The 16116-nt window shown below is 41.3% G+C and overlaps 1 protein-coding gene across 13 annotated transcripts in view; it reads left to right on the forward strand.

Moving 5' to 3' along the window:
* Nucleotides 1–16116, forward strand: part of LOC105932254 (protein tyrosine phosphatase receptor type M) — a 263775-nt gene that overhangs the window by 235322 nt on the left and 12337 nt on the right. For 12 of the 13 annotated variants that reach the window (XM_036138466.1, XM_012871320.3, XM_012871322.3 and 9 more), the window contains 5 exons: nucleotides 3936–4052; nucleotides 6995–7149; nucleotides 10719–10854; nucleotides 14210–14359; nucleotides 14739–14912. In XM_036138466.1, coding sequence (XP_035994359.1) covers nucleotides 3936–4052; nucleotides 6995–7149; nucleotides 10719–10854; nucleotides 14210–14359; nucleotides 14739–14912 — 732 coding nt within the window. The remainder of the gene's footprint in view (nucleotides 1–3935; nucleotides 4053–6994; nucleotides 7150–10718; nucleotides 10855–14209; nucleotides 14360–14738; nucleotides 14913–16116) is intronic. The other variant, XM_036138464.1, reaches the window with a different exon arrangement.

Here is a 16116-nt window from a genome sequence, read left to right on the forward strand (position 1 = left end):
ATCTGGCCTCTTGCTTCCATGGAGTTCACCCACATTTCCTGGATAGAAGGTTTTTGTAGCCTAAATGCTCACTAAGTCTTTTATCTGTGTCGATACACATTCATTTAACATATTTCTATAAGAAGGGTCTGTTTGTCAAGAAAGCAATTCAATCTCAATTTCCAGTCAAAGTAGACAGCGATAGGACTTTACATGTCGTGGATAAAGATGCCAGGATCCATATATGGTCATGCCTTCATGTTTAGATTGCATGACATTCTTTTTTTATGTCGGCAAAGTGTGTTTTTAAATTACTCGTCCACCCATACGGAAAAGCAACGGCTGAATGTGATTTATTTATGACTAAGATGTTGAAATCTTTTTGGTTTTCTAGCTCTAAAATGTGACATATATGGTGTTCAACGAGAACCAGTGGGATTACTTACAACAATGGCTTTGTTCTAATTTGTTCCACTTAACCTCACACTTTGTTCCCTGTAATTTGGTTATAATCAAGAGCAAATGAAAGTCTTAACGTGCAGCATTTTGATTAGACTACCCAGGGATTTTGTTCTAAGAATTTTAAACGCTTCTGAGCTAAAAAAAAAAAAAAAAAAAAAAGCCCTTAAAGTTGTGCACCTCTTGATTTTGCTGATGTGCATTTTTTTGGTGGGGGCTTAAATGTATCGGAGCTGATAATGATGCATGGCCCCATCTCTAGGTAGCTCATTAAGCTCTTCCTTCTACAGTAGCTGAGCCCAACCCCACCCCGCCCCACACCTTCTCCACACCTGCTTAGCTGCAGCAGCGTCCTCTGCGGGGCTCTGGCCCCCCGAACCGTCTGTTATATGATCCTTGTCCAATGGCGGGCGGCAGCCAGAGATGGTGGCTCCGCAGTGGGGCCCTATAAAATCACTCTGCCATATCACAGTGGGCCATCTGCTCGGCACAGTTGCAGATGCACCCTGGGAAATCCTGGCACACGCTCAGAGAGGCGCACGTAGCTTCTGTCCCGCCGCTTCCACACACACACACAGGGGCGGCGCTCGGTGCACTTTGATGTATGGGAGATTTGATTTTTGGAGGTTACCGTGCGGTATGATGACGCCTTTTTTGGCCTTTTAAAAACATTCATACCCCCTTGAATTTCGACGCGTTTTGTCACATTACAACTACTAATCTGAATGTTTTACGTCCGGATTTCATTCGCAACATAGTGCATAACTTGAAAACTATACATGTTCTCCCAAAAATCGGACAAGTGCAGAATGCGTGTCTCTTCAGCCCTCTTTACTCCGACCCCCCTTGATAAATTCAAGTCCAACTTTTTTGCCCTGAGATGCCACATAATCAATAAAGTCTGCCTTTTATGTAAATTAATCCATTGCCTTCCGTTTATCCGAGATCGGGTCGCGGGGGCAACAGGTCCAGGAGACACACCCAGACACCCCTGTCCCCAGAGCAGAAGGAATATTCTAGTCCCTCCAGCATGTTTTTGGTCTCGCCCGGGCTCTCCTCCCAGTGGGATGTTCCAGGAAAACCTCTAAAGGGAGACGCACAGGAGACATCCTGTGGAGGAAGCTCATAACGGCTACTTGTCTCAAGGATGTAATTTAATCTCAGTTTAAAATCAGCTGTTTTCTGAAGGCCTCAGAAGGTTTATTAGAGATCATTATTGAACAAAGAGCATCATGAAGAGCATGAAACACACCGCCCTGGTCAGAGAGCTTAAAGCAGGGATGAGCTATAATACTTTTCTGGACATCACACAATGAAGCATAGTGGTGGCAGCATCATGCTGTGGGAGAGTTTTTCCAGCATTTGCAGGGAAGTTGATCAGAGTTGACCTGGAGATGGATGGAGCTCAATGCAGCACAATCCTGGAAGAAAATGTGTTAAAGGCTGCAGAAGACCTGAGACTGGGGTCAGAGGTTTGCATTCCAGCGGGACAACAGCACTAAAGTTGACAAAGAGCTAAAAGGAAAAGGTTTAGGTCTGGGCTGACCAATGTTTGGCTCGGGGCTGATTTGGACCTAAGAATCTGTCATTTACTAGCCCTGTATTTTTATTCTTTTATTTTACTCTCATGGCAGTCTAAATAGGACCAAAAACATCCAGCGACTTTTACTTTACTTGAGTGAAACGATAGATTAAACATGGCTGAAAACAAGCATTTTTGTACAAGGGCCAGCATCCCTCTCTTGTTGCTGAAAATTAACCAAAAGCATTGTCTAAACCAACAAAATAAAAAACTTTTAACCAAAAAAAAAAAACTATTAGGAACCCAAATGCCTTTTCTTTTAACACGGCAACTATGCAGGTCCCTATTTATGTTTCATGTCAACAATGGTTTATGTATTCTGTTTCAAAAAACGAGCAAATTCTAGCTAATTATTGCTTGTTTAGCTTATTGCAGAGCAGGAACCAAAGAAAAATCACATTACATTTATTTTTTACTTAGCTGTTTTTAACTGGAGGAAAAAGGCTAGCCAGTATTTTCAACTTGCCAATTTAGGCTCATTTTACAAAAGTATTTGGACACCACTAGTTTAGATCAAAGCATATCCCTGTGCTGATATGGACCAGTCAAAGTCCAGACTCAGATCAAGTTGAGGATCTGTTTCAAGACTGGATAAATATCTCTACTGATGCATCTCTTTCCAATCTGACAGAGCTCTTTATGACCGTGCTTTATTCTTTGTTGGCCCGTCTCATACATTCACAATAAAATGCAAGTTTCTAGTTGTAATGTGAAATATTTTTAAGATATAAATTTTTTTTTTGCTAGGCACTGTACCTTATCCACATTAGTGAGTGAGTTCAGATGAGGTGTCCTCACAGTCACACATGCCTGTGAGTGTGCCCACAAATGAACATCTGGCATATTTTAGCCCAAAGGCTGGTCCCCTCCAACCAGGCGTCTGATTCAGAGTGATCTAATAAGGTAATGGCTTTTGGCTAATTCAATCCAGCTGGAAGCGGACGTGGATTTGTGATTGTCATCAGGGATTAGTCATCAGTGGGGGTGTCAGACAGAGAGAAAGGGTCCTGAAAGTCCCCCTCAACCCCCCGCCCTCTCTTATTGTGTCACTCCACAAACCAAAATCTCATTTCATTCGTAATCAGCGCAGGGATGCCAGAGACGAAAATTAAATCTGCTTGTGGCCGACGTCGCGTTTATCCCTCATCAAAAATGATCAGTCTCTGATATACCTCCGTGATCTCAATCTCTATTACCCGTCATACTCCCAGTATCAACAGTTTAATTGAACAGGGAGGGCGGGTGGGTTTGTGGTAGGGGGGTAATTTTGCACTCTTATGATACCTAATACAAGTAATATTTCCGGTGGGGTGTTTTAGATTTCTTTGGGGAAATCTGTTTTAAACAGCTGAGGGTTTATTATTTCATATCATTACTGGCTTGCCATTATATCTCCCTACCTTTCAATTTTTTTCTCAATTTTTGTCCTATTTCTTTTTTTTTTTTTTTTTTTTTTTTTACACCCTGGAAATCAAGCGGGATAAATGTTACACTCCCTTGAGGTCTCCTTTGTTCTGCTACAGCTTTGCGTGCAATCCGCCTTTAGAGTCATTTTCACGTTATTGACGCGAGAATGAGAAAGCAATAACGTGCGAATGAACCCGCCACCGATACATAAGATCCCCCCGTTAACGGCGGGTCCTTGACCGGGGGACGAAACTAATACGAGGCAAATCTCATTTCGATCCCAAAGAAATGGTTCAGAAACTGAAATATCAGGTGGCAAATTGGAGGTAATGTTATGTGACAATCTTTATGGCGGGGGGAGGGGGGGGGGGAATGGTGGCCCCGCGGCTTGCAGCAAATGCAGATGTGAGGCCGCGCCCCAGCTTAAAGCGATGTTAACATAAATGAGGTTATGTGTGCAGCGGTGTTCACCGATTTGCTGTGAAACAGTCGGTTTTCTGACCCTCAGGTGAAGTGCTGTAAGTACTGGCCCGACGACACCGAGATCTACAGAGACATCAAGGTGACGCTGATAGAGACCGAGCTGCTGTCTGAGTACGTCATCAGAACCTTTGCAGTGGAGAAGGTATGCCTTTGTTTCTGCTTCACCTCTTTTTTTGACTATATTCTAACCTCTGGTAGAACGGAGGATTACAAACTCCTCGGTCTAAGGTTTTAATATCCCTAAGTGATATAGCAGAAGAAACTATGCATCAAGAGTGGTTACAAATCATCTTTTTGTGCTCTGAAGGACACACAAGAGTGTTGAAGCTTCTTTAACACTGACTTTTTGGAGCAGCTTATCAAGGCCGCCGAAACGATGTGCTTAATCTGATAATGGTTTCAAAAAGCTGCATGAAGCGTTTCACAAAGGTACTTAATATCCCTTAAACGTTTCTGCATTTTAGCCCCGTTACAACCGCAGACTTCTATTTATTTCGCTGGGATTTTGTGTGACAAAGCAACACAAAATTGCACATAATTAAAAATTTTAATGTTTTGCAAATATACATCTGAAAGTGCTTTCATTGTTTGTATCCATCCCCCTCCACTCGGGTTATAAAACAACATAATCAGCTTTGGACACCTATATCTCACCCTAAAACATACTGGCAAGGAGAGCGTCACTCAGGGGGCATCAAGGAGACCCTGGAGGAGCTGCACAGACACAAAGCTCAAGTGGGAGAATCGGTAGATGACACAACTATTTATCACCCACAAATCTGGCATTTATTGGAAATTTGCAAGAAGAAAGTAACATTTGACGGGTCTTAATCACATACTATGACTTTACTAATCGCTGCACCAGTAGCTCACTCTGGTCTCATTCTAAGGTTTTCTGATTTAAATTATTGCGCCGTGTTGACTTGTTATATTTTATGTCTGTGTTTTACACTTAGTTTTTTTTCTGCATTTGCTAGTAAACAAAGGGCTTTTGTGCATTTACAACAACAAGACCACATGACCAGAAGTATAATATTCCACATGCGTGTAATGAATAAACAAGGAGAAGCAATGGAGCCCACAGGCATACAGTATATACAACATTATAATGAATACAATATTATGATGAATGACTGTAATAATAAGTAGATGTTCATTCTTACCTGTGAAAGATAATGCCAGTAGATTTGGTTTGTACTGTGAAGCGGTTGGTTCAAATCCACGCAGCACCTGATCGAGGCATCATCTCCCAGTTGCTCCGCTGTGTCACTTCTAATATGGCGGCGACGTGCGATTCAGTACTAAACGAAGCGTCTACGCATGCATGTCTGTGATGGAGCCGCAATAAGGAGGAGGTTAAGCAACCATAACCTAGTGAATAAGGTTGGTCTCCGACCACGGCGAGCTGACACTTTACTGCGAAGCATTGCAGGACGGTCTAGTGGCTCTTACAGTAGCTGCATCAGTCTATGTCTGCTGATCACGCCCAGTGCAAAGTTCTGCTCAGGCTTATAAAGGTCCAATTAAAAACTATCAGGACAAACGGTTAGGGTATGCTGTTTTATTTGAAGATGAATATGAGGGGTTTTTTTTGTTTGTTTTCATGGTCAAAATATGTGACGAGGCCCCTTTTAAAGTTTACCACAAGACGTCTAGGGGACACCACTAAACAAATCAGAATGAATCAGAATCAGAATGAAGTTTAATCGCCAAGTAGGTTTGCACTTACAAGGAATTTGACTTGGTGTTTATGGTGCAGACAAAAAATAAAAATACAATAAAATAAAACAGGATATATATACAGACAGAAGCTATATACACTCAGTAAACTATGCTAGAGGCTGCTAAAGGCTTGAAACTGGGAAGAATGTTCACCTTCTAGCAGGATAACAACCCTTAACATACAGCCTGTGATACAATGAAAAGGTCAAGACCAACCAGATTCATGTGTTAAATTGGCCTAGTCAAAGTATGGTTGTAAGTCCAATTAAGAATATGTGCCAAAACACTCACCATTCTACCTGACTCAGCTGTTTTACAAGAAAGTGGACAAACGTTTCGCTCATTGGATGTGCGAAGCTGGTAGAGATGCACCTAAAAACACATGCAGGTGTAGTTGAAGTGAAACGGGATTCCATAAGATACTGACTCAGGGGAGCTGAATTCAAATGCATGCACACAGATTTTTATTTCATTCTACAAGTATGTGCAGCTTTGTGTTAGTCCATCACAAAAAAATCCCATTAGAATGTAGAAACGCTTGTTGTTGCAACTTGATAAAACGTGGAATGGTGCATTTTGGTACAGAGCGATAATTAGCAAATTTTCTGACATTTTGTTGCAAATGAAACCTTTTTTTTCACATTTCACTCTGTTAAACTCCGTATGTTACATGCTGGACAGAATAGCAGTCCAACCCAGGGGACAGACACGCAGGACAAACCACCATGCCAGTATTTTAAATTTTAAATTCATGTAGGACATAAATAGTATCCTTCAAGGTTTCTGGGTTTACTGTAAACCATAAAAGTTTCCACTCTCTAAACACACTTGTTAAAAACGTAAAATACCTCAGTAAAACTTCAGCACGTCGCACGTTTAAAGCATTAGCGTAGATGCAAACTGAAGCGGACCAAGCAATCGACGTAAGCTGAAAAATATAACCGAGAGAAGCGTCCAGTCCAGCGGGAAGCCTCTCCAATAATTGGCTCTTCTCTCAAATGTTGGCGAGCTGCTGCTCAGGAACAAACAGTAGATTGGGTTATTTTCTGCAGGGAGTGTGTTTTATGTACATTCACAGCGTAGTCAATGTTGCAACATTTGGAATCCCAAAGGTGTGACACAGAAATGCTCAGGGTTCAGGGACGCTTTCCCTTCTGATGATACTGTTTGCTGATAGATAATGGAAAGTTCTCTCATCCATCCTTCTACTGTGTCCATAAAGTTTGTGTTTGCATTCAATTCACTGCTGTATTTGCTCTACAAGGACCTCTCAAACAAACCTGAAAGCATCCCTTCTGCGTTTTCTTTTCTTTTTTTCCCCTCCTTGCTCTGTGTGTTTAACATGATGACTCTGTTCCCTAGAGAGGCGCTCATGAGATCCGGGAGATCCGACAGTTTCACTTCACCGGCTGGCCGGACCACGGGGTTCCCTACCACGCCACAGGGCTGCTGGGGTTCATCAGGAGGGTCAAGTCCAAGACGCTGACCAATGCTGGGCCCATGGTGGTTCACTGCAGGTAGGTGTGGGTGTGAGGAAACAGAGCTCTTCGTCTCTTCTGCTGTCATACCTCTCAATACGTTCATGTGCAGACTCTTTCTTTTCAGGGTTTTCTAGAAGCAACAAGAAAACCCAGAGTTGTGCAAAATTTGCAGGTCACAAATCAGAGATGTAATCAGAATCAACTTTATTTGGCATGTTTGTGGTTACAAACAAGGAATTTGAATTTCGAGCACCCGCTTCATGAAAAAAAAAACACAAAAAAACAAGGCAAAGCGAATTTATTTATAAAACACTTTTCAGTAATAAGATGATTCAAAGTTCTGTAAATTAATATAACAACAAAAAACAGAGGAAAGAAAAGCATTACAGAGGAAAAAACTACAGAGCAAAGCACCTTACATTGGAATAGTAGCAGCATTAACATTTGAAGGCAACTCTAAACAAATAGGTTTATAGCCTTGATTTATAAGAACTCAGGGTCTCAGCACTTTTTCAGTCTTCTGGGAGTTTAATCCAGATAAGTGGAGCATAAAAACTAAATGCTAAATTCTCTGTGTTTGGTTCTGGTTCTGGTTCAGCAGAGTAGGCTGGAGCCAGAAGACCTTAGTGGTCTGGAGGGTTGATGCACTGATAACAAGTCTGTGATGTATTTAGGTGATAATCAATTCAGTGATTTATAGACTATAGAAGATTTATAGAAGTATTTTAAAGTCTATTCTCTGAGATACAGGGAGCCAGTGTAAGGACTTTAGAACTGGGGTTATGTGCTCTACTTTCTTGGTCTTAGTGAGGACGCGGGCAGCAGCGTTCTGGATCAGCTGCAGCTGTCTGATCCACTTTTTAGGCAGACCTGTGAAAACACCGTTGCAGTAATCAATTCGACTAAATATAAACGCATGGATTAGTTTTTCTAAGATCCTGCTGAGACATTAGTCCTTTAATCATGGGAATGTTCCTCAGGTGATAAAAAGCCATCTTTAGATGTTTTTGGAGGTTCAAGTCTGAGTCCATCACTACTCCCAGGTTTCGGGCCTGATTAGTGGTTTTTAGTTGAAGTGACTGAAGCTGTGTGCTAACTTTTGATCTCTCCTCTATTGGTCCAAAAATTATTACTTCTGTTTTGTTTTTATTCAACTGAAGAAAAGTTTGGCACATCCATGCATTGATTTCTTCTAAGTATTTACTCAGTGCTTGAACTGGTTCATAGTCACATTTTTATGATCTGAACTAGAGGGAGCATGTAGATATTGAAGAGGAGGGGACCCAGGATAGACCCTTGGGGAACCCCACATGTAATTTTTGTGGTCTCTGATGTAAAGTTATCTACTGACACAAAAAATACAAACAAGAACAGCAGCAAACCACAATCTATGACAAAAAAATAATTTTATAGGTAAAGGTAAGAACAGGGGCAGTACATACAAGGGATAAAAACCTGCAGAGTTAGTGCAAATACTTATGGTTTCCTGCAGAGTAGCTAGCTACTCTGGCTGTAAGGTGTTCATCAGAGGCACAAGCCTGGGGGTGAAAACCGTGTCGGCTCGCTTTAGCCATCACCGCTCTGTAGCACCAACCTGCAGGTAAAAGTGTGAATGATCTGTGGTGAGGATGAGTCGGGTCAACAGCTATGTTAGCTGCCCTTTTACTGGCCCTGGACCTGTACTGGTCCTGGATGGATGGAAGGTCAGGCCTGATCATCCTAGTAAGATTGACAACACAATTATTTTCATAGTGGATATGTATGCAATAACTTTCTGGACTTTATTTCCCATCTCATTGTCTAAATGGTGTGCCCTTCCTTGGGTTCTACCTTCCTTTCTGGCATATTTTTTTCCTTTCCTTTTCCTCCCTCCCTTTTTCCTTTCTTTCCAACCTTGTGTCTTCCTTTCCTTTTTTCTGACCTTCCTCCCTTCTTTCGCTGCTTGTGCCTAACCTGTCCTTCCTTTATTGTCCCCCTTTCTTGTGTCCTACTTTCCTTCCTTCCCTGTGTCTTCCTTCTCTCTTTTCTTCCCACTATCCTTTTTCCCCTCATTTCCCATGTCCTCCTTTTCTTTCATCCTTCCACGTCTCCTTTTTTCTTTCCGTCTATGCTTACTTTCTCGTTTTTCCTCTTTCTCTCTATTCCCTCCTTCACACAGCATTATCAGAAAGCAAGACAGCAACAACTGATGCCATACCTACTTTAAGAGCCAGCAGGCCGTCCTGCAAAGAGAGCAGAAACAAAGTGTAAAACACAGAAATAAAATATAACAACCCATCAGGGCGCGATAATTTAACCAGAAAACCTTTGTATGCAACCAGAGTGAGCTACTGAGGTAGACATTCGTAAAGTCATAGTAAGTGACTAGGCCCCTGTAAACTAAGCAAGATTTTGGGAATTCTACAATATTAAATATGATTGTCTAAAAACAATCCTATAGGATCCAGAAAGTAACTTGAAAGTTCTGGTGAATAATGTGTAAATTCTGTAAACAATACATTTTAAGGCTGGTTCACACAGCAGGATAATTTGCCCGATTTGTTCCCCGATCATCCCCTTTCGACATGTCCCGACTGTCGGGGGTGATTCTTAATCTTAATCTCAATCTTAAAAGACATTCCTGCAGTGTGTGGTGTGTTAAGAGTGATCGGGTCAGGACCACACCGACCTCAAATGTTAGATTGTCTAGGCATGATATCCTAGCATGTGAGGTCTAGGACAAACAAGCATGCAGCCTGTTGAATATGATGTGTAGCCAATCAGAAAGCGAGGTGAGAAAAACAGCTCTCCTCCATATCATAGTGCAGCAAACGTAGAGCCTCCCGTCCACGTTGTCTTCACTCTTTTAACCAACGGCTTTTGTTTTTTGTTGATTTTTCTCTATTAAAATGAGTCCACAAAAGATCGCCATTGCTCTTCCTACACACACTGTACGAGCAAACCTGTTATATCTACGGCTTCTTATGGCTAAGTGTGGGGTATCCCAGGCTATTAAAATCGGCCGACAATTTTAAAATCTTGCTGTGTGAACCACCGTTTAGAAAAGTAACCTATAAATTCCAGAATTTAAACTCTGACATCTAGAAAGTAACCTCTAGTAATCTCAAAATTATGGGGAAAGAGCCTGTTAGTTGTGGGAAAGTAACTTGTATGTTAAGAAAAAAAAAACTTGAATGAAAACAAAACAAAATTCCCATATTCAAGAAAGTATTTGATAAGATCCAAAAAGTGATCTTATAAATATAATAAATATATAATATTATATATATATATATATATATATATATATATATATATATATATATATATATATATATATATATATATATATATATATATGTATATGTATATGTATGTATATATAACTTGTAAATTCTGGAAAGTAAAATGATTAAGTCCCCAAAAATAATGTTTGCATTCGAAAAAATATCCTGTAAGTTCTAGAAAGTAATCTTCAAGTTCCGGAAAGTAGCCTGCAGTATCGGCAATAAAAGTAACCTTAAAGTAACCTGTAGTTTCTGGGGGAAATTACAGGCTGTATTTACATGGAATCTGTCAGACTTAAGAAAGCAGTGGTGGAAACTCTGTTGTCTGTTTGTGTGCAGTGCCGGTGCCGGTCGGACAGGCTGCTTCATCGTCATCGACATCATGCTGGACATGGCGGAGAGGGAAGGTGTGGTGGACATTTACAACTGCGTGAGGGAGCTGCGCTCACGGAGGGTCAACATGGTGCAGACTGAGGTATGGTCAGTCTGCTCTCCCTGTAACCTCAGCAGAAAAGGCCATTTCCTCCAAGACAAACCCTGTCAAATCTGGGAGTCTGGGGATGAAACGCGACAGCTTGTAGCCATCTAAAGTGGATCAAGTAGTATCAACAGTTAATTCTCCTCATAAGCCGCCCTATTTCAGGACAAATGGTTGAAATTTAAAGAAAAGCAAACACTTACTCTAAACAAACACAGTTTTTCGCAGCATTTCATTTAAAGCAATTTATTTGTGATTAAACTTGAAGCCGAGAAGGGCGATCAAGTAGAGATCTCTCCCAATTTTTACCATTGAGTGATTATATCAATTATATTTGAAAATGCAGCATAACAGTGTTGTTTTTTTTTAATTTAGTACAAAAAGTACCTGCTCAAATTTCAATTGTGAAGGTTTCACAAACGCATTACTTAAACCATCCAAATTAACACGAGTTTTGCTGTTTGTATTCCACACTATCAATCCGCCACTTGCACCTTTTTTTTTTAATGGATCATCCAAAGACGTTTATTAAACTGCGCACAGAACAATTACCCAGGGTGCTCGGCATAAGTGTCTGGCACTGAACGCTGTAATAACAGGCTTTAGAGGCTCGGAACAGAAAGGATTTTCCTCCATATCAAAAAAACATTCCTGGCTCGTTTTTACCAGCTTCATCCCAGTCGGGACTTTTCCTGAACGCCGGCCATCTGGAGATGTCCGTCGCGTCGTCGAACGCATCATTTCCCCGTAATTCTCTTTAAATCACAGGCGTCGTTGGACTTAATGGGCAAATGCTTCATCGTTGACGTCCGGGTCGGGATTTGAGCGACCGGAGACCAAACGTTGAGTCACTCTCCTGAAGTTCAGTGACCTTCAAACCGTCTGCGTACGCGGGTGTTTTCCCTCGCAGGTGTTCAGGCTCACTGGCTCGGCTCCTCCGCCCGCAGCCAGACACCCACACCGCGGCGTGCTTTAATTCGCCCATGAAAATGCAATGCAACGTCTTTTAATACTTTATGAGCTCAGATTGGATCCATCAACCTGTAAATCGACAAACAGCTGACCTACTGACCCAGCCCAGAGCGCACGGGCTCTCCGTTAACGGTTCACCCCTCCTGTTCTGGACAGATGACAAAACGGCGGCACGTGTTTCTGTTTGTGCGTGTAAATCGGTGACCCCTCCTGTGCTTGAGTGCGGATTTTTGGTACAAAGTGACAAGGAGGTGTCGGCTGAAAATGTCACTTCAGAATAGATTTGCATCAAGCTTCAAGCCGTATCGCCGTCTCCAACGCTTGAGTGACTGACTCGAGGAGGAAATCTGCTGTAATTTCCCGCTCCGGCCTGCGTGAGAGCCGCTTTCATTGCCGAGCCTTCGCGCTTCTTCGCAGAGGCCCGTGCGACAACATTCATGCCTCTTTTTCACATTTCATCTCGTTATAAAACCACAAACTTTGAATGATGAACAATATAGGTAGCTCATAAATTTGAAGTGGAAGGACACTGACACGCGGATTTCAAATACATATTTGACTTTCTCGACTGCTTTAGGGAAAATGTCTACCAAATTTGTACATCTGGAGATGGATACTCCTCATTATAAAACGGCTCCGGCTCAGTGTGGTTCAAGATTTTCAGTTGGATTTAGCCCTGGACTTTGACTAGGCCATTCTGAAAAAAAAAAAATAATAATAATAATATGCTTTGATCAAAACCATTATGCTGTAGCTCCATCTGAATGTTTAAGGTTCTTTCACTGGTCGGAGTATAATCACGTCTCCAGCCTTAAAGTGTAACTCTTTCCCGTAGCAGAGCCTTACTCCGCCCAATCTCTTACTAGAAAAATGGCGGACCAGGAAACATGTGAGGGGAGCGAGGATCAGGGCATGGCCTGGGCTATTAGTAAAAGCTAAATAAATGCTAAATAAGCTAATTGAAAGCTAAGCTTATAAATCACTAATCTAAAAGTCGATAGAAGGGCTGCAAAACTCACTATTCATACTCCAAGTCGCTACGGAGGCACAAGACGGAGGTGCTTTTCTACCCCACTGCTGCTGACGTCAGTTTCACCAATTTGTGTCACAAAAACTTTTGAACCAATAGCAACGCTGATCCGAAATTCAATGCAAGACACCCAATGAACCTCAGGAGGGCGCCACACTGATGGTTTTAGACACAAAAGCAGAATTTCAACAAATATGCTGTAAACTGTCAAAATGATCACCAGGATCAACAGTTTATTAGAAAAAAAATAAAGTTGATTTGGCGAGGAGTTACCCTTTAAGTATTTTGCAGCCTCTGACTGCTTTTCCATAAGGACCCTCCTGTCATTAGCTCCATCACTCCTCCCATGAAATCTGACCAGCATCCCTGTCTGTGCTGGAGGATATGTTCAGGGGGGTGTTAGGTTTAACTGTATAAATAATTACATGCAGGGGGACTCTGTTAAGCAATCAAGAGACTTCTGAAGTCAGTTTTTTCATCAATTGTTGGGATTTTGAAGGATCAAAGCGCAGACAGGAGGCTGGCAGAAAACAGGCAGCGGATATATAACGAGCAGTGAGCTGGAGAGAACTGAGTGAAAATAGATCATAGAATAACAGATATACGGAAAAAAGAAATAAATAACTAAAAAGAGCTCCACTAACTAGAGCATGGCTACGATAACAAGACCAAAAGTGACACTCGGAAAAAAAATCTCAGTAAAAAGGAAACCAGGAGGAGAAAACAGACCATCAAAATAAAACAGACACTCACAGACAAAAAGACAAAAGGAAGGGACTAAAGCACAAAGTACAAAAGGTTTATTTTATTTAGGGGTTTTAAAACTCTGGGATGGGGGTTTAAATGCAGACCACAGTTTTCTATGTTTTATTCGTGTACAACATTTACCTCCTGCTTCACAGTCATGTGCCCCTGAATGTTTGTCTTTCACTTTAAATCCCATTAAAACACATCTGCTTTTGCAGTCTTTGCATATCATCAAATAGTAACCATCTGTGCAAAGGTTACGTTACATTTTTGGAAAAGGCCAAATCATTTAATGTTAAAATGATGTGGAGTTTAGTTTTAGACAGCATTTAAATCAGCATTTCCGGCCAAAAATGCATGTTAAAATATGTAACGTAACCTTTCGACGTAAACAATGCCTAGTGTTAGTCAGTAAAAAAAAAATGCCAAAGGGCTAAAGCAAAAACACGGGGAAAGGTCACTGAAATCCTCTTTCAGGAGTGCAGCAGGCCCTTCGTCTCGGGTGCTTTTTGGCTGCTGGTGAAAACTGCATTTTTCATATTTTCGTGTCTTAGCGGTCCAAGATGTCTGACAGATCCGCAATGAGGATGGTGTTTTTTTCAGGAGCAGTATGTCTTTATCCACGATGCCATCTTGGAGGCATGTCTCTGTGGGGACACCACCATCCCTGCCAGCCAGCTCCGGTCCGTCTACTACGACATGAACCGCCTGGACCCGCAGACCAACTCCAGTCCCATTAAGGAGGAGTTCAGGGTGAGCACTTTTACTGAACCTATCGAAAGAGTGTGTGCAAACTCCCTATAAAGCATCATCTCGAATGCAGGACAAACATCTGTAAATATCTTCTCTCTTGATGAAAGGCACAGGCCCCCCTCTGGGCCAATCAGGAGCAGAAAGGCATTAATCTGTAATAGTATCACCCCCTCTTGGGCCAATGAGCGTTACACGAGACGCATCCTCCTCCTAAGTTTCATCACATTAACATCAGGGGAGTCAGAGCAGTCGCTAATGGAACTGATTAAAGAATTGCACTGTTAATTACCATAGTGGGAGATAATTAGCACACATCACGACCCGAGCGCCTACCTTCCCGCATCGATTTGACAGCGTGTAATCTGCCTCGATCCGACAGACTCTGAACATGGTGACTCCCACGTTGCGGGTGGAGGACTGCAGCATCGCCCTCCTGCCGCGGAACCACGAGAAGAACCGCTGCATGGACGTCCTGCCGCCCGACCGCTGCCTGCCCTTCCTGATCACCATCGACGGGGAGAGCTCCAACTACATCAACGCCGCACTCATGGACGTAAGAGCGGAAACGCAGACGTTGCTTTTTTATTTTTGTCCACTTCAGAAACGGTTGATTTGCTGTAGATTTAAAGTGAGTCGGACTCACAGGCTGGGGAAGTCAATCTGGTTCTGACCAAAACTATCCCACAAGCCGCCCTTCCTGTCAAACACCAATCATCTGCTAGTTTCATTTAACACTTATTAATAAATGCCAATGCACAATGAGGCTCAAGCTGGGATGTTGGTGTTCTCTCAAGTATTTCAAAGGTTACAGACGCACATTTTATATATATATATATATATATATATATATATATATATATATATATATATATATATATATATATATATATATATATATATATCTATATATATGTATATATATATATATCTATCTATATATATGTATGTATCTATCTATCTATATATATATATATGTCTGTATATCTATATGTATGTATCTGTGTATATGTATATATATATGTATATGTCTATATCTGTATATGTATGTCTATGTATATGTATATATCTGTCTATGTCTCTGTATGTGTATATATGTCTGTATCTATATGTGTATCTATCTATCTCTGTCTGTCTGTCTGTATGTCTGTCTGTATATCTCTCTCTCTCTCTCTCTCTGTATCTCTCTCTGTATATCTGTCTATATCTCTATATATATCTCTCTCTATATATGTATATCTCTATCTATCTCTCTCTGTATCTATAGTATTCTGATTCTGAATTAAAAAATCAATTCAAGAGAACCTGTCACACAAGACGGAGTAGGTTTAAAAAGCAACACACACCGTGGGCCGATCTAAAGAAATTGGATGTGAAACAAGGCTGCTAACGTCTATCAGTCTGGAAATGGTTATAAAACCATTTCTGAGGCTATATATATATATATAAAAATATATAAATAAATAACCGGTTATCAGTATTTGCAGCTTGTAGAACAGTGCTGAAAAAAAAAGTTTTAGGAAGTTATCAGCAGACGGATTCTGACTTCTGACTAGTCTCCTCTGTTAGCCTCTTCTCATAGAAGGTCATGTTTATTTTATTCACAGTGTGATAAATGAAACCAAGAATTTGGCTTTTGTTTTTTTCTTTCTGCTACTAAACCCCTATTCAACCATGGCATTAAAACCGAGGGGCGGTCATATAAAAGTGTTTCCATCCTCGCAGATTCTTTCTGTTTTTGATTCTTTTTAGCCTCACTT

This window comes from Fundulus heteroclitus, chromosome 6 (assembly GCF_011125445.2).
Source record: "Fundulus heteroclitus isolate FHET01 chromosome 6, MU-UCD_Fhet_4.1, whole genome shotgun sequence".
Classification (NCBI taxonomy): domain Eukaryota; kingdom Metazoa; phylum Chordata; class Actinopteri; order Cyprinodontiformes; family Fundulidae; genus Fundulus; species Fundulus heteroclitus.